The sequence below is a fragment of the Thalassophryne amazonica genome, chromosome 15 (assembly GCF_902500255.1).
Source record: "Thalassophryne amazonica chromosome 15, fThaAma1.1, whole genome shotgun sequence".
Lineage (NCBI taxonomy): Eukaryota > Metazoa > Chordata > Actinopteri > Batrachoidiformes > Batrachoididae > Thalassophryne > Thalassophryne amazonica.
The window spans coordinates 13,194,306-13,214,168 of record NC_047117.1 but is presented as its reverse complement, the minus strand read 5'-3'; the positions used below and the strand labels follow the sequence as shown (position 1 = coordinate 13,214,168).

The window sequence follows — 19,863 nt, the reverse complement described above, 5'->3', positions numbered from 1 at the left end:
AGATTCAGAGAGAACTGGATTCTGGAGAACTTTCTACACGGAAGTGGCAAGGCCAAAAACCAACATTGAATGCCCGTGACCTCAGGCGGCACCACATTAAAAACTGACATCATTGTGTAAAGGATCTTACTGAGTGGGCTCAGGAACACTCCAGAAAACCACTGTCAGTTAACACAGTTCATCGTTACATCTACAAGTGCAAGTTAAAACTCTACCATGCAAAGCGAAAGCCATACATCAACAATATCCAGAAACGCTGTCACCTTCTCTGGGCCTGAGCTCGTTTGAAATGGACAGACGCAAAGTGGAAAAATGTGCTGTGGTCTGATGAGTCCACGTTAAAAAATTGTTTTTGGAAATCATGGACATAGTGTTCTCTGGAGAAAAGAGGAAAAAGACCATCCAGATAGTTGCTAGCGCATAGTTCAAAAGCCAGCATCTGTGATGGTATGGGGGTGTGTTAGTGCCCATGACATGGGCAATTTACACATCTGTGATGGCACCATCAATGCTGAAAGGTACATCCAGGTTTTGGAGCAACACATGCTGCCATCCAAGCAACATCTTTTTCAGGAACGTCCCTGCTTATTTCAGCAAGACAATGTCAAGCCACATTCTGCATGTGTTACAACAGCGTGACGTCATAGTAAAAGAGTGCGGGTACTAAACTGGCCTGCCTGCAGTCCAGACCTGTCGCCCATTGAAAACGTGTGGCACATTATGAAGCGCAAAATACGACAACGGAGACCCCGGACTGTTGAACAACTGAAGTCGTACATCAAGCAAGAATGGGAAAGAATTCCACCTACGAAGTTCAACAATTAGTGTCCTCAGTTCCCAAATGCTTACTGAGTGTTCTTAGAAGGAAAGGTGATGTAACACAGTGGTAAACATACCACTGTCCCAGCTTTTTTGAAACATGTTGCAGGCATCCATTTCAAAATGAACAGATATTTGCACAAAAACAATAACATTTATCAGTTTGAACATTAAATATCTTGTCTTTGTGGTGTATTCAATTGAATATAGGTTGAAGAGAATTTGTAAATCATTGTATTCTGTTTTGATTTACATTTTACACAACGTCCCAACTTCATTGGAATTGGGGTTGTACTTAGTAAGTACTTCAGGTGCTGTCCTCAGACAGAAAACATCACAGGAGAAAGTTCTTGTTCTTGCATAATTTTTCAACATAGTCTCCCTCAATGTCAACACAGTTGGTCCACTGAGAAGAAGGTCACATCTTGAGCCTCCAGATACCTTTTCTTCTGGGTGAGGCTGAAATCTTTTTGAAATACCCTCATATAACTTATGACCACCTCATTCAATTTATTCCAAAATTGATATCCATAATAGTATGTGAGTTTGTACCCAACGAAACTTTGGCGTATCTACCAGTCAGGACTTTTATAACAGAGCCAGTGGACTCTGTACATTACATCACTGTTGAACAACGTCAATAACCTCGGTCAGATTTAGTCTAACATTTACATGTACAGTGCATCCAGAAAGTATTCACAGTGCAGCACTTTTTCCAATTTTTTTGTTACAGCCTTATTCCAAAACAGATGGAATTCATTTTTTTCTCAAAATTCTACACACAATACCCCATAATGACAATGTGAAAAGGTTTTTTTTTAATTCTTGCAAATTTATTAAAAATAAAAAAACCAAGAAATTACAAGTAGACAAGTATTCACAGCCTTTCCATGAATCTCATAACTGAGCTCAGGTGCATCCTGTTTCCATGGATCATCCTTGAGATCTTTCTACAGCTTAACCGAAGTCCACCTGGGGTAAATTCAGTTGACTGGACATGATTTGGAAAGGCACACACCTGTCTACATATAAGGTCCCACAGTTGACAGTGCATGTCAAAGCACAAACCAAGTATCAAGTCAAAGGAATTGTCTGTAGACTTCTGAAATAGGATTGTCTTGAGGCACAAATCTGGGGAAGGGAACAGAAATATTTCTGCTGCTTTGAAGGACCCAATGAGCACAGTGACCTTCATCATCTGTAAATAGAAGTTTGGATCCACCAGGACTCTTCCTAGAGCTGGCCGCCCATCTAAACAGACTGATTGGAGGGCGGGGCTTAGTCAGGGAGGTGACCAAGAACCTGATGGTTACTCCGTCAGAGCTCCAGCATTCCTTTGTGGAGAGATCAGAACCTTCCAGGAGGACAACTATCTCTGCAGCAATCCACCAATCAGGCCTGTATGGTAGAGTGGCCAGAAGGAAGCCACTCCTTAGTAAAAGGCACATGGCAGCCCAACTGGAGTTTGCCAAAAACCACCTGAAGGACTCTCAGACCATGAAAAACAATATTCTCTCATCTATTGTGACAAAGATTGAACTCTGGTGTGAATGCCAGGTGTCATATTTGGAGGAAACCAGGCACCATCCCTACAGTGAATCATGGTGGTGGCAGCATCATTCTGTGGGTATGTTTGTCAGCAGCAGGAACTGGGAGACTAGTCAGGATTGAGGGAAAGATGAATGCAACAACGTACAGAGACATCCTGGATGAAAACGTGCTCCAGAGCGCTCTCGTCCTCAGACTAGGGGGGCAGTTCATCTTTCAGCAGGACAATGACCCTAAACAAACGGCCAAGATATCAAAGGAGTGGCTTCAGGACAACTCTGTGAATGTCCTTGAGTGCCCAGCCTGAGTCCAGATCTGAATCTGATTGAACATCTATGGAGAGATCTGAAAATGGCTGTGCACAGACGCTCCCTGTCCAATCTGATGGAGCTTGAGAGGTGCTGCAAAGGTGAATGGGTAAAACTGCCCAAAGTTAGGTGCGCCAAGCTTGTGGCATCATATTCAAGAAGACTTGAGGCTGTAATTGCTGCTAAAGGGGCATCAACAAAGTATTTTGCAAAGGGTGTGAATTAGAGCCCAACTGATATATCGGCCGGCCGATATTATCGCTGATATACGCCCTTTTCAAAGTACTCACTATTGGCCGCAATTTTGCCGATAGAACGCCGATAATTTCTCATAAACAGAACAGTTACTGAAATAATGTTTGTGTCTGCAATGTAAAATGTCCTTGCACCATTTGCCCAGTAGATGGATCTCTGACTCCATTCAACTAAGAGCTGCTTACACCCCTAAGCCCCTTAAATAGGTTCATCACCGGCCTCCATACTGCACTGATCGGCTGACAAAAGCATACAAGTAGGTTTATAAGGATCTACATCCTTATCCTGAACCTATATCTAAATTGCAGTAACAAGAGGTACAAGATCAGATGTATTTCACAACTCTTTTTAAGGATATGTATTTGCTAATTTCACAAAGTTTTAATTTAATTGAACTTGAAAATTCTTCTCTGTTATAAAGTTAATTAATATGAGGAGAAAGCTTCAGCTTTTAGCTCATATGTTTTTTGCTAAGGGACCAAAAAAAGGACATTTTATTCATTAAAAAAAAAAAACATATCGGCTGATTTATCGGCTATTGGCAAATCAGTTGATTTATTGATTATCTGCATTTTTTTTCATCCAAATATCGTTATCAGCATCCGCCTCAAAAAATCCATATCGGTCGGGCTCTAGTGTGAATACTTACGTACACGTGATTTCTTTTATTATTTTTAACAAATTTGCAAAATAATAATAATAATAAACATTTTTCATGTCATTATGGGGTGTTGTGAGTAGAGTTTTGATGGAAAAAAATAATTTACTCCATTTTGGAATAAAACTGTAGCATAAGAAAATGTAGAAAAAGTGAAGTGCTGTGAATACTTGCTGAAAGTACTGTATAATGATGAGCTATGACTTTTGGCCCATACAGCATTGTACTCCATCTGTGTGGGCATTGGTCCTTTTCTGGATTATGATTCTGACTTTTACATGAATGTTACTCCCGCTGGGGGATGTTCGGCCATGATACGCTTTGTTTCCACATTGAAATCTAATCAAACACACTAAGGGCAGGGTTTTAATGGCTTATTATTTTCTACGGCAACAAAAGACTACAAAACACTGCAAAACAGCCGCACCCATGATGTGTTTGACTTTGGAACAATCTCAAATGCATGTGTTCAGATTTACTCCAGTAAATGCACACAGATTTCTCAGCGGGTTATGTTGAATGTGTGAGGGAAGAGGAGGCTGACTTCATGAGTAGGAATGACATCATCCATCCCTCAAAATTACTCAGCTTCCCTCAATTCTGGGAGCATGCATTAGTGCCACGCATCACTGTATCCACCATGCTACAGAACCACCCTGGGTACTGGTAGACCACCATTCCATTCCCACCTCCTGAATGCTGCCATCTATATACTGGGTGATCCCTTGGCCTTTTTCATTTGCTGGGGTCATCTAAACAGCGACGCATGGACAACTTCCAGACGCACGGAGAACGTCATGACGCAAATATGCCTCATTTCCGTTTCTTCTTCCTCTTTCTACCGTCAATAAAAGACATTTCATCCATGTCTTTCACGATACTAAAGAGGTACTCGGTTTCCTCCTCGCTCCAAAAGTGTGATGCTGTGCTGCCGCGTCTGGATTTCGCCATACTTGTTTACCTCTGCTTCTGTGGTGTCCGGTGGGTTGCGCGCGCCGCATACAAGTAGTTGCCGTACTCAAAAGACCAAGATTCTTGCGGATAGGACATGCGCAGAACACAAAATAATGTTCCTTTCTATGGGGACATTCCGATGCGGTTAGAAAAGGAGTAACCAAGGGGTCATATTCGGGTTTTTGCGGGTGTTTACATGGCCGTGCGCAACCGGGTTATTGCTATTATATATACCTATAAATGATACATCAATATGACTGGATAAAACACAAGAATAAATAGCAATACACCCTTTTCGTGGATGGGTAATATTTTTCATACCACCCGAGTAATCAGCCAATCAGGTGTCACGTACAATTCTTTCCACCTCGCTTAGAAAACAGCGCTTGGAACTTGAGGTGGATGGATGATGAAAGAAGCAAAACACATTTATGTCGATATTTTGATGAATGTCGATAATTTGATGAATTCGGCCTCAGGGTGTATGGTTTTCTTCAGGGTGTATAAAGCCATATTCATTGGTGAACAACTTGATAACTGATAATATTCTGGTTATGAAAGGGTTATTGGCTGCATGTAAACATAGTCAGTCAGGCAAGCCTGTTTTATGGCTTAAGGGTTGTAGCTGATGTTGCCTCACAATACAAATAGTACGCCTCGTGAGTCTCCTTAAGTAACCACTCATTGTGAACAAAGTCATTCCACCAGTACTCGAGGATTCTCCAGAGAATCGTACTGCAGTGTTACCAGTGTTTGTGGGAGTGTGCAGTTAGTATGGTGACTACAGGAGGAGTGTCCATAAGTGCTGCTGTACGTGAACCAAATGCTGATTTCAGCGCCATAAGCTGTGTGCAATGTTGCTTACAATCAATCTCACTACTGCAGAATGTGTGTAACTGTGACAAGCCCAGGACAGCCACATCCAGCGTCTTCAACTCATGAAGAAGTTATGTTACAGACTTATTCCAAAATGGAATAAATAAATTTTTTCCAACAAAATTCTACTCACAACACCCCATAATGACAATATGAAAAAAGGATGTTTTTTTCTAATTTATTACAAATAAAAAAATAAAAATAAAAGAAATCACATGTATGTAAGTATTCATAAACTTTGCACCTTTGGCAGCAATTACAGCCTCAGGTCTTCTTAAATATGATGCCACAAGCTTGGTGGACCCATCTTTGGGCAGATTTGTCTATTCCTCTTTGCAGCACCCCTCAAGCTCCATCAGGTAGGATGGGGAGCGTCGGTGCATAGACATCTTCAGATCTCTCCAGAGATGTTCAACCAGGTGCAGGTCTCGCACATTGCTGGATTAATCTTTCCCTCAATCCTGACTAGGCCACTGTGCTCATTGGGACCTTCAAAGCAGCAGAAATGTTTCTGTACCCTTCCCCAGATTTGTGCCTCGAGACAATCCTCTCTCTGAGGTCTCCAAACAATTCCTTTTGACTTCATGGTTTGTGCTCTGACATGCACTGTCAATTGTGGGATCTTATATGTAGACAGGTGTGTGTCTTTCCAAATCATGACCAAATCAACTGAATTTACCCCAGGTGGACTCCAAGTAAGCTGTAGAAACATCTCAAGGATGATCAGTGGAAACAGGATGCACCTGAGCTCAATTTTGAGCTTCATGGCAAAGGCAGTGAATACTTATGTACATGTGATTTCTTAGTGTTTTTGTTTTGTTTTTTAATAAATTTGCCAAAATCTCAAAAGAACATTTTTCCCACACTGTCATTATGGGATATTATGTGTAGAATTTTGAGGGAAGAAAATGAATTTCATCCACTTTGGAATAAGGCTGTAACATAACAAAATGTGGAAAAAAGTGAAGAGCAGTGAATACTTTCTGGGTGCATTGTATATTCGTAGATTGATGCAGTGCTATCTTAAGCATAGTTTTATTGGTCATAACATCATTCAAAGAAGAATAAACCATAAATATGATTTTAAAAATATGGGGCCACCATCCACTCCCAAATAAACAACAATTGATAATTTTATATCACTGCAATTCAGTCCCACATAAGTAAATCATGCTAAAACTTGAAGTCGATACCCCTGCATGTTTTCCATGTTGGTATCTTCTCACTTTACAAACTCCAATCCACTGTTTACTTTGACACATCCTCTCATCCAAATCTGTTTTCCTATCAACAATAGTCTCTGCTGTCTCAGTGGCTTGACCAAAAAAGAGAAAATAATGTGGCTACACAATTCAATCGATAACTGAATGCTGCAGTGACGACAGCATCTTGTTCCTTTTGCTGCAGACCAGACACGTCCAAATGAAAAGATATGCAACAAAAGAGTACCTGGGAATGGTGCTTGATGAGTTTCAAGTGGGAAAATAAATCTCCATCAAAGCCCATGTTCACAGAGTATGATGTCACTAAATATGGCAGCAACCACAATGCTGTCAGCCAAATAAAGCCAAATTCCTAGGTGATATGGAAATAATAATGTGTCATAATTCCCATTGCCTTCTTTGTTTTTGCTTTGGTCTCCACAGCAGGACAGAGGTGGATCTGCATGTTGATTTGGCACAAGTTTCTTGCTGGATGGCCTTCCTGATGCAACACCACATTACATGGACAATGAGCAGGAGTGACCTTAAACCGGGAACAAGTAGACTTAACCGTTTGGCCACTGCCCCTGTCATATTTAAATAATAATTATTAAAAGCCATTCCCAAACTTCAGAATGCTGAGGCCTGGCTGGAAGTCTGTAAGTCATCTGGGGTCCTTCCAAAACATTTACTCACAATTTTGATTGACACGTGACACAAAAATGAGTTGTTTCCATATGTACAATATGTTAATGCATAGATAGATAGAGTTTGATTCAAAGCTATCACCTTCCACCCATCCTGGATTCCAGAGAACTATGAGGGCACGACTAAAGCTGCCTCAAAAAGAGACAGCTACTACTACTGTTACTACTACTACTTGCAGAAATAAAGAGGTAAAACATTAAAAGGAAACATATGACACCAAGCTTTTATCACAGTTGCAGATGATGATACCAGTGTCTCTCCCCTTATACGAGGTCTATTAGAAAAGTATCCGACCTTATTATTTTTTCAAAAACCATATGGATTTGAATCACGTGTGATTACATCAGACATGCTTGAACCCTCGTGGGCATGCAAGAGTTTTTTCACGCCTGTCGGTTACGTCATTCGCCTGTGGGCAGGCTTTGAGTGAGGAGTCGTCCACCCGCTCGTCGATTTTTTTCATTGTTTAGGAATGGCTCAGAGACTGTTGCTTTGTTTGATAAAAAATTTTTCAAAACTGTAAGGCACAACTGAGTGGACACCATTCAATAAATTCAGCTGGTTTTCGGTAAAAATTTTAACGGCTGATGAGAGATTTTGGTCTGGTAGTGTCGCTTTAAGGACGGTCCACGGCGCCTGAAGGTGATCTGCGCTTCGAGGCGGCAGCGTCTCGCCGTTTCAAGTTGAAAACTTCCACATTTCAGGCTCTGTTGACGCAGTAAGTCGTCAGAGAACAGAGAACTTTCAGAAGAAGTCGGCATGAGGAGTTTATTCGGACATTCCATTGTTAACGGTCATTTTGTAATGAAAGAACGTGCGGGCAGAGTCGCATGTCGGGCTGGACCCGACCACGGGGGGTCGCGGCAGGAAAAACACCTCCGTTGAAAATCTTAACGGGCAAGTTGGAACATGCCCAAGCTGTTAAACAATTTCTCAGTTACTCACTTGTTGAAAGCCATTAAAAGCCGCCTGAATTCTACAAATGGTTTTCAACACGGAGGTGTTTTTCCTGTTGCGGCGCACACAGATTTGCCGAGTCGTCACGGAAACGACTCGGCGAATTTGCGCGTACGTCTTTCATTAAAAAAATGTCCTTAAACAGTGGAATGTCCGCATAAATTCCTCATGCCGGCCTCTTCTGAATCTTCTCTGTTCTCTCACGATGTCCTGGGTGAATTAAGCCTTAAATTAGGATGTTATCAGCTCGAAACAGGCCGACGACAGCGCCTGGAAGCGCTGCAGGACATCCCGCTCCGTGGGAAGTCCTTACACCGACAGAAACACCCCATAATCTCTCATCAGCCATTAAACTTTTCACAGAAAACCAGCTTAATTTCTCGAATAGTGTCCACTCGGATATTCCTCACAGGTCCAGAAAAATTTTTGCTAAAGCAACGCGCGCCGTCTCGAGCAGCGTGTGAAACAAAGGAATTCAGCCGAGAGGGCGGGACCACATCTCACTCAAGGCCTGCCCACAGGGAAATGACGTCACCGACACGCGTGAAAAAACTCACGCATGCGCACGAGGGTTCAAGCATGATTGGTGTAATCGCATGTCATTCAAATCCATATAGTTAAAAAAAAAATAAAAGGGTCGGTTTATTATCTAAGAGACCTCGTATACTACTAATACTACAGTGCTCAACAGCCCATGTCACTATATGTCAAAGTATGTGTGTGTCAAGTGTGGCTCGGCTCAATTTCAAGTTGCCATTTTGACAGGACAGACACACATATTATATATATATACTCAACAAAAATATAAACGCAACACTTTTGGTTTTGCTCCCATTTTGTATGAGATGAACTCAAAGATCTAAAACTTTTTCCGCATACACAATATCACCATTTCTCTCAAATATTGTTCACAAACCAGTCTAAATCTGTGATAGTGAGCACTTCTCCTTTGCTGAGATAATCCATCCCACCTCACAGGTGTGCCATATCAAGATGCTGATTAGACACCATGATTAGTGCACAGGTGTGCCTTAGACTGCCCACAATAAAAGGCCACTCTGAAAGGTGCAGTTTATCACACAGCACAATGCCACAGATGTCGCAAGATTTGAGGGAGCGTGCAGTTGGCATGCTGACAGCAGGAATGTCAACCAGAGCTGTTGCTCGTGTATTGAATGTTCATTTCTCTACCATAAGCCGTCTCCAAAGGCATTTCAGAGAATTTGGCAGTACATCCAACCAGCCTCACAACCGCAGACCACGTGTAACCACACCAGCCCAGGACCTCCACATCCAGCATGTTCACCTCCAAGATCGTCTGAGACCAGCCACTCGGACAGCTGCTGAAACCATCGGTTTGCATAACCAAAGAATATCTGCACAAACTGTCAGAAACCGTCTCAGGGAAGCTCATCTGCATGCTCGTCGTCCTCATCGGGGTCTCGACCTGACTCCAGTTCGTCGTCGTAACCGACTTGAGTGGGCAAATGCTCACATTCGCTGGCGTTTGGCACACTGGAAAGGTGTTCTCTTCATGGATGATGCGAAGGAGATGTGTTGCACTGCATGAGGCAAATGGTTGTCACACCAGATACTGACTGGTATCCCCCCCCAATAAAACAAAACTGCACCTTTCAGAGTGGCCTTTTATTGTGGGCAGTCTAAGGCACACCTGTGCACTAATCATGGTTTTTAATCAGCATCTTGATATGGCACACCTGTGAGGTGGGATGGATTATCTCAGCAAAGGAGAAGTTCTCACTATCACAGATTTAGACTGGTTTGTGAACAACATTTGAGGGAAATGGTGATATTGTGTATGTGGATAAAGTTTTAGATCTTTGAGTTCATCTCATACAAAATGGGAGCAAAACCAAAAGCGTTGCGTTTATATTTTTGTTGAGTGTATATATATATATATATATATATATATATATATATGTGTGTGTGTGTGTGTGTGTGTGTGTGTGTGTGTGTGGGCGTATTCTGAGTAGTTTTTGTTTGATTGTTTTTGGACCATATCAGAAGGCTCCTGGAAAAGTGGAAAGCTGTAGTACTGAATGGAAATTTTGTTCAAATTTTCAAACTTTTAATGTGTTCCACAAAAACTCTACCCTATCCCAGTCCCCTTTTCTAATCCCAACCTTAAAGCAGTTGAGATGAAAATCATTTGCAAAGTTGCTAAGAAGGATCAGATCCTGGTTCCAACACCAGAAGTGCTTCATATTTGAAAGATAAACTGCCACTTTGCTGCCGGAGCGGATGATCTCACAAACATGCTCTGGGCCAAAAACTGCTGAATTATGGTTCTCACCCGGCCCGGGGGGTGCCTGTTTGAAACCCCTGCTTCAAACGATTCTCAAAAGAGTTCACAGTTATTTTTCTGCGCCATGACGCTTCGACCAGACGCACTTTGGCTTCGTGTATCTTCCAGGACAGAGCACAAAGGTAAAAGGCTTCAGACGTCACCTTTAGCCCGCGGTGTGGAGATAAGAGTCAAAGCGAACAAAGCAGTCTTCATATGAAACAGGAGTTGCGAAATCCTCTGCAAGAAAACTTCGATACACCTCTGCTCTTTTCCAGCATAGAGTGCTAAACTCTTGAGTGTTATCAGTCAGGCGACGGCAGAAAAATGACTACAAATTCTCCTCTTTCAAAGTGTTTGGGAAAGCGGACTTAAAAGCCTGTTCAGGTTTGTGTGTCAGCTATCAGGAACTTACCCAAAGGTCTGTTCCCCAGTCCATGACCGCGACGCTTCAGTGGGAAGAAATTCCTCCGCTGTTTCCAAGAAAAGAGAGAAAAGGAGGGAAAAAACAAAAACTTCTCGTTTTAAAGATTCCAGAAAACCTGTGTGGTAAGCGGAGATGGCGGAGGAAATGTTTGGAGGAAGTCTACGCCTTCTCTTTGGCACGGACGCTTCAAACCAGAGGGAAAAAAAACTTCAGGAAACGACACTCCTGTTTGTTTTCACCTTAAAGAAGCTTCTATTTCCTCTCACAGAGACCCCACCAATCACCGTTTGTGTAGAATAATGAATAAATCCTCTCAAATGGTGTGTCTTTGTAATACTTGCAGCATCTTAAATTTGTCCTCTGTGCTCCTATGGTTCTAATTATGGGGGGGATAGTGGGGGGTCTGATCCTCCTAATCAAAATTGGACACCTTTTCAAATTTAATAAAACTGACAAAAATTATCTACTAAAATCCAAGCATTATAATATAAGTTCATTTTTTGTAAAATGCTTCAAAATTGTGGCGCATTTTAATTAAGAGAACATATTTGAGGGGGAAATCCACTGCGAATATGGGCAGCGCAGTCTCGTTTGCGAGCGGGCGCTAAAGGGGTAAAATACGACACACATGATGTAATTCCGGGGACAGAAACACAGCATTTTCTTTGAGTTTTTGGGCAACTTATAAGCCAACAAAGTGAAAATACAAAGAAAACTTGATGGTGCGGTGGAAAATGGACGTGTTGCAGTTTGTTTATGGCAAAGGCTATACGCCCAACCGTTGGGCATATAAGTCATACATTGAACATTACACGTCCAACCATTGGGCATATATGTCATACATTGAACATTACATGCACAACCATTGGACAGATAAATATAATGTCTTATCTTATTCGCCCAACCATTGGGCATATAAGTCATACATTGAACAATACACGTCCAACCGTTGGGCAGATAAGTCATACATTGAACATTACATGCACAACCATTGGGCAGATATGTCATACATTGAACATTACATGCACAACCTTTGGGCAGATATGTCATACATTGAACATTACATGCACAACCATTGGGTAGATATGTCATACATTGAACATTACATGCACAACCATTGGACATATAAGTCATACATTGAACATTACACGCCCAACCATTGGGCAGATATGTCATACATTGAACATTACATGCACAACCATTGGGCAGATAAATATAATGTCTTATCTTATTCGCCCAACCGTGATCGTGTATTTGACATGTTTTGTGCATCTAAACCACGTTTTTTACACCACTTTCTAAGGCTCTATTGTGGCGTATGTTTGACACATTTAACAGCGCTGTCTTTAATTACTGCGAAAACACTGCAATGGATCAAAACAGACAAACTTCATAAGCATTTTGAACAGAAGCCTGTTAACGACGACGAAACAGTTTGTGAACAAAATGCTGCTTGTTGGCTGTAAGATGGTGTTAGTTTGATACAGTTCCCTGGGTGTGATGAGCTAAACAGAACCGCTTTAGATCACAGCCCCTCCGTGGGGTGTGAACCCTCCCACAGCCAGCAAAAAAATATCCGCCTTTTTTCCCCTCCCAAGTTAAAACCGGACGTGAGCTTACAAGCGCGCTCATTGGTCGGTTGTGGTTGGGCGTATATGCTCACGTATTTACTTTATTGAACAAACGGTTGGGCGTATAGCCACTCCGTTTGTTTATTATCCGGAGCTCATATGTGTTGAGGCGGTTAGGCAGGCAAGAGAACGTAGCTACTCTGGTTAGCTGTGTAGACTAAGACTTACCTGCACATCTGCCTCCTCTTCCGTTCTCCACTGGGAACCGAAAAAAAACCCTGCACTTTTCGCAACTGCTTCTGTGGTTGCAGCCGAAAACAAAACAGTTTTCCTGTGTGAAGTTATGCTGTGTTTATATTGTGCAATGGGACGCTGTCCCCATAAGTGGTCAAATCCCGCAATATCACCCAGGGTTCAATGAGACTGCACTGCCCTATTGTCTTTTCTTTCTAACGCCATTGTGCAAAGAAACTGCAGCAGGAAGCGCGTGTGTGCACACGTGAGGTTTTGATGTTACCTGTGACCTGACCCACTTGCTTGATGCGCGTTCCCGAGGCGTGCATGCCAACAACTGCATGTTTTTTTAATCACTTTGGCAATTTTAACTAGTTTCAAAACAGCATTTTTAGATTTAGAAGTGTTTATTTCTCACTAACTTTTGCAAAATATGTGAGAAAGAGATTTAGACACAAACAAGTTGTTCCAGAGTGTTTTCCACCATCTTGGTTTGTTTGTTTGAGCGAGCAGCCGGCTGACGTCACGCTGACATTCTTTACTCTGATGGTCAGTCGCCCTCTCCTTCCCAGCATCCCAGGCAGTGTGAATTTTGATCATATTAGCAATATATGTAAATATTATGTTCCAATATTCATGCCTGGAACAAACTTGTGTTACAACTGAATTGTCAGGATTTGGACTTTCTGGTGATATGTGTTCTGTTTTATTTCTATTTTTGTTTGTATCTGATCGGTCTGTTCTCTTGCTCTGTCTTTCTGCTTGGGTTTTCTATGTCCTGCTCTTTCTCGTCTCTCTCTCTCTCTTGGTTCTTGGTGGTGGGCATTTCTCTCTGTCTGGCCACACCCTGGTTTTGGAGGTTTCCTCACACCTATTCTTGATTTGCAGTAGAGGAGGGCGATACTGGGAATTTTTGTATTGATCCTATACCAAGTATCGCCGATATCGATATCGATACCGATACTTTTTCATATTTAAACTTCATAGATCCAAAAGACCTAGGACAGAATTTCACCAAACATTGTATGTGACAACAAAATACTTTATTATCACAATCAACATTTTTGGTTAAAAAAATATCACTCAACACAACTTAAAACAAAATCTCCTGAGGTAGAGGGCTGACAAACCACAATACAAGGGTGCGCTTCTCCGTGTTGTGTGACACAGTGCAGCGCTGCTCTTACAGACAGAGAGTAGACTTTGATGAATCTGTGTGTGCAGCAGTCAGTGCGTGGGGGAGAGAAAAAAAGCTTGAGTATCGATCTTTTTACATGAGGATCGTTCAATATCAATACCAGCGTTGGTATCGATATTATTGATATTAGGATCGATCCACCCACCTCTAATTTGCAGCTCATCACCTGGCCGCTATTTAAGCCTCACAATTTGCTCTTGTGCCTCGCCAGATCAATGTGCCTTGTGCCTCTTTCCAGCTCAGTTTGTCATGTGTGTTTTTTGTCTTGCTCTGATAGTCTGACTACCTGCTTGTGCACTTCGACCACACCTTTGCCTGATGTTCTTGTTGCTGTGGCTTTTTTTGGACTGCCTATCTGTGTACCGACCCCAGCTTACTCTACTGAGCTGTAATCCTGCGTTGTGCCTTTGTGTCCACCCTGCTCTGCCAGTAAACCTTGATATGAATGAATTAAAATGCCACCAAAAATGTAATTTTATATTTAAATTTAAACATATAAATATATTCTAGGGTATGGATTCTGTTTATACCAGGCTTTGACATTATCAGCCTGCTCCAGTTAATCATTTGGAAAACATGAGTCTCTGTGGCTTTATTTTGCGGTGGAAAAATATGGCAGAAAGTGGCGCACATGATAAAAGACCAATGGAACATCCATCGTATGCACATGGTTCAGATTTAAGAGAGAATAATAAGATAATTTGCAAACTGTTTGGTGGCTGTGGTTGCAATCGTTGCTATCACCTCAAAACAAAAAAATAAATAAAGACAGAAAGTTCAGCATCGACGTCAAACCACCCAGAGAGGAGATGTAAACAACATTGAACGTGAGACCATCTCAGGCCATGAACATGCATTATGCCTAAAAATCAACAGAGGAGTTTCTTGGAACACACTTCCACTGTGCACGTTCAGACAAATGTACGGAAGTGATACAAAAGACTGGAGAAAAACAACCTAAAACTGACTGCTTACAATGGTCATGGGATCATTTTGGAACAATCGACATTCCAGTACAAGGGGTCCAGATGGATCAACGCCAAGTTCTACGTTGTGGATGTACCAGGGCCATTGGACTATTCACGAGTGAACTGTTGACTCTTGTGACTGTGCATGTGGAGACAATAAAAAAAGAAAAAGAATGACAACAACAAAAACACACAAGGAAACCAAATGAAAATAGTTCCCTGTAAAGTCCTCAAGAGAGCATACCCGAACCAGTTCGACAAAATGCAAGACTTCAAGGGAGCTGCAAGACTCATCCTGAAAGATGATGCCAAGCCATTCATAGATCTGCCACAGAAATGCATCATTCACATCAAAGACAAGCTTCAAGAGGAGCTGAACAAATTTGTGTATCAGGACATAGCCAATTTAATTCAATTTATTTTCTTTATATAGCACCAAATCACAACAAATCTGCCTCAAGGCGCTTCACACAAGTAAGGTCTAACCTTACCAACCCCTAGAGCAAGCACACAGGTGAAAGTGGTAAGAAAAAACTCCCTTTGATGATACTGAGGAAGAAACTTCAAGCAGACCAGACTCAAAGGGGTGACCCACTGCTTAGGCCTTTCTAACAGTTACAAAGTTTTTACAAAGAAGAAGAAACAGAACATAGAAAATCAAACAACATAATAATATAATGAAGATGAGAACTCCACACAGGCGTCAGCACCACAGGCAGAAGTCATCCATGAAGTCAATTGGCCTGTCCCCGTGACAGGGTAACTTTCACATGAAGACTGCAACATGCAGCACCCGCCTCAGGCCTTCCACCTCACAGTCCCTCTGAGCCCTTCAGTTTGGATCCATCTGTCATTCGTACCTCGGACAGAGAGAAAAAGAGCAGAATTAGTTAGCTGGAAAAAAAACTACACCCAAGGTATAATTCATTAGCAGTAAATCAACAGGAAAGTAGAGAAATTACTAAGGGCTGCTAGCCCTAAGCTTCACTAACAGACCCAAAATTTTGGTAAAGTTGAGGCTGAGACTTGTTCCGTTAAACCATTTTCTTACACAGAAACTGTTTCATACACAGTTTGTGTCTTAGAGCCATGAAAGGGTTGGGGTTTTTTTTTTTCCTTTTTTTGTGGCGGGGTGGGGGGAGTTTGAACAAATTAAAACCAGTTTCTTTGAAATTTAGTAAAGTGATAAATTGAGAAATGACCATGTACTTAATCATTTTATTCCCACTGAAATTTACTGAAAATTTTTGTGAAGCAAAATCTTGTTTAAAGTGTCCCTGCCGCGCCATGACAAAGAATAAAAAAAGCTTTTTCCACATGTTGTCTTTGGTTTTTTACCATAAAATTACATTGAACAAGGATTTAGACGTTTCGTTACTCATCTGAGAATTTGAATTTACTGCCTCCGAGTTGACCTACTTTTTCGCTGTGACGGATATGACGTCATTCGAGTAAATGTGTCGCAGCGCCGCTCTGTTTACCAATACGGCAGACACGGACAGCGAAGGCATAGTGCGCGATTATAGTGAAGATTTAAGTGACATATCGATTGTTTTTGAAGAAGATGAGGAAGTTTCTGATGAAGAGATTAAAAAGTGTCAACACCCAAAAACAAGGATGAACCAAAAATTCATGGGAATGTTGATATACCTTTCAGCCGAAAAACCTACGTTTGCAGAAAAAGCACGTCTTGAGAGGACTGTGAAAAAATGACGCTTTATGGATATGAGAGGCAGATCACCAGAAATGCTTTGAGGAATTGAAAAAAAAACCTATCACAGAGGACGCATGCTTGAAATTTTATGATGCAAGCACACCACTGACACTCAAAGTGGATGCATCAGAAAAAGGCCGAATAACAGACGTATTGTATTTGGATCAAAGACTGACAGATTGCAATCAAGATAGAGCAACACAGAACATAAAATGCTTGCAATAGTTTAAGGAATACAACGACATCACACTTACCTATATGGAAAGTCATACACTGTGATAACAGATCACAAACCACTGGTGTCCATCTGTGTAAAACTCTTGCATGCAGCAACTCCATGACTTTAGCATATGCAGATCAAGACCCAGGGGTATGACTATGAAGTCAGATCCTGACTTGGAACAGAAATGGTCCTGACAGACACCCTCTCCTGGTTACCAAAGTCTGGAAAACAATGGTGACATTAAGCTTGATGAACGCATAGATGGAATCGAAGATCCAAAACGGCATATCATCACCCTTATAAACTTCTCACCTGAAAAATAAGATGCTCTGCATCACAAAACTGTTGGAGAGCCAAAGCTCAGTTTACTGAAAGAGGCAATACCCCAAGGATGGCCCCAAAGGATACAGGACCTAACGACATGCATACATATTGGTCCTTCAGAGACGACTTTGCAGTGGAAGCAAGGAGTCATCATCAAGGGCAAACAGGTACTGTTTCTGGACTCTATAACTGAGGATATCCTGAAACAGCTACACCTTGACCATCAGAGTGTAGAAAAAACATGCCGGCTGACAAGAGAAAGGGTGCACTGGACAAAGATGAATGACAGCATTGAACGAGTTTGCAGATCATGGTGTGTGTCTGCAGAATATCAAGATGCGAATCCAAAAGAACCTCTCAAACTGCATGAAATACCATCAAAACCATGGCAGTCAAAAGCTTCAGCCATGCTCAAAAGTAATAACCGCCACTACTTGTTAATTGTGGAGTGGACAGATACTCAAAATATCCACTTGGGGATGAAATGCCTATCCAGCATCCAGACATGCCGTCACACAAAAAATGAAAATGTACATGTCCCTATTTGGACATCGAGATCAGATCTTGACTGAAAACGGACCACAATACACGGGACAAGCTTTTAAAAGATTTGCAGCAGATTGGAGAATAAGACACATAACTAGGATTTTTTTAAAAGATGTGTGACACATCAAATCCATTGTGAAGAAAACACAGCAAACTGAAGGTGACCTCCACATGGCTTGACACCTGCTGACAGAAAACTGCCTTCACCCGCAGAGCTGATCTTTGTTAGGCCACGTCGAGCAGATCCATGTAAAGAAGAACACAGACAGCACCTGGCTCACAGAGCAGCTATGATGAAGGGACATCGCGACCGCATCTGCTGCAGAGAACTCCCTCCACTCCAACCGGGACATCACGTGTAACAGATAAATAGGAACATGGCACCCAGCAGTTGTCTTGCAAAAGTGCAATGAGCCATGGAGCTACATTGTTCAAACATCAAATGGGAACAAGATCAGGCTAGCAGGAGACACCTGCGTGGACCGTACAACCTACAGATGCAGCAGAGTGTGGAAAGGATCCTCTTTGCTGAGCCACAACCACTGGATGAAGGCCAGGAGGGTCACAATGATCAAACACACACGGACCATCCTGTGGAACTGACACTAACAATGCAGCTGACCCCGAAAACCCTCAGACAGTGTGTACAAGATGTGGAAGGACCAGCTCACTACAAGGACCATCTATAACAGTGAGATGATTCTCTTTTTATTTTCACTTCACCACCTGGAAGGGGAGTGATATATTGTTTTTAGTGGCTCTGTGTGTGTATCTTATGTTTCCGCACTTGACAATACCTGCAATGGCATGTTACCGATGAACGCAATTGATATTTTGATAATAATAATAATAATAATAATAATAATAATATATATATATATATATATATATATATATATATATATATATATATATATACACTCAACAAAAATATAAACGCAACACTTTTGGTTTTGCTCCCATTTTGTATGAGATGAAGTCAAATGTTGTGTGTTGGGGGGTTTGGCTGGATGTTTTTGTGTTGTTTTCTTTTCTTTGCTCTCCAGGTGGTATGCAAACTGGTTTTTGTCTGTGGAGACGGTGCTGGCAGAAGAGTCCTTCACCCTCATCAGCATTATTAGCTGCACCTGTGACCAGTGATGCCGGTAACGCGTTACTCTAATCTGACCACTTTTTTTTAGTAACGAGTAATCTAACGCGTTAATCTTTCCAAATCAGTAATCAGATTAAAGTTACTTCTCCATGTCACTGTGCGTTACTATTATTTTTCATTGTGGGTCGATAGCAGCATTAAACTTGGTCTGTGGGCAGGAGGTCGGGGTTCGACTGAACTGCCCACTTTAAGCGAGCTGTGAGCTTTTAATCCGCGTTTTTCTGCAGCAGCTACAACTCGTCCTCACCTCTTACAACACACCTGCACTGAGCTTTACAAAGGCATTTTTATACTTTTTTTCCTCCTTTATTTAGAGCTGAGCTGAGCCGCTCCGTATCTGCACGTTAAAACAGCTGATCCTCCGCGACGCGTCAACAACTAACAGTATTTTCCACTCAAATGCACCTAAACTCTCTTTCTGAGGACCACATGATGTGAAAACACAATAAAACTTTCTTACCTGTAAATGTGGTCACGTTTTCTGCATAAATAAATGTTATCCATTCTTTGTGCTCAAACGCCAAAGCAGGGGCGAATCCAGATGGAATGGGGGCGTGGGGGAGGGATGTGCCCCTCTCACAACACCCCTAGATTAAAGGTCCAGATTTGAAGCCTTTTTTTACTACAACTACTAATACTACTTAAAATAATATTAATTTCGACAAGTAAAATATTTAGAGAGAATTTAAATGTTAGAAAAATGCTAGAATGAATTTAATAGTTACATTTATAAACAATGTAGGTTCGAAATTGCAAGTTTTACTGTTACAGTGCTGTCAACAGTTAAATATGAGGTCAAGAAAGAGGTCTTTATTTTACTTTTTATAAAACAAGTATTTATTTTCATTGAAGTCAAGAAAGGGTGACTATAAAATAACTTTTGGCAAAACAGGTATCATTGTCATGTTGAGGTGG

The 19,863-nt window shown here is 41.6% G+C and overlaps 1 protein-coding gene across 2 annotated transcripts in view; it reads right to left on the bottom strand.

Moving 5' to 3' along the window:
* LOC117525831 (cdc42-interacting protein 4 homolog) overlaps positions 1-11,228 on the bottom strand; it is a 49,094-nt gene extending 37,866 nt beyond the window's left edge. The window contains exon 1 of one of the 2 annotated variants that reach the window (XM_034187760.1): positions 11,006-11,228. In XM_034187760.1, the coding sequence (XP_034043651.1) occupies positions 11,006-11,029 (24 nt within the window). In that variant the 5' untranslated portion in view covers positions 11,030-11,228. The remainder of the gene's footprint in view (positions 1-11,005) is intronic. The other variant, XM_034187761.1, reaches the window with a different exon arrangement.
* Positions 11,229-19,863: the final 8,635 nt, after the last annotated feature.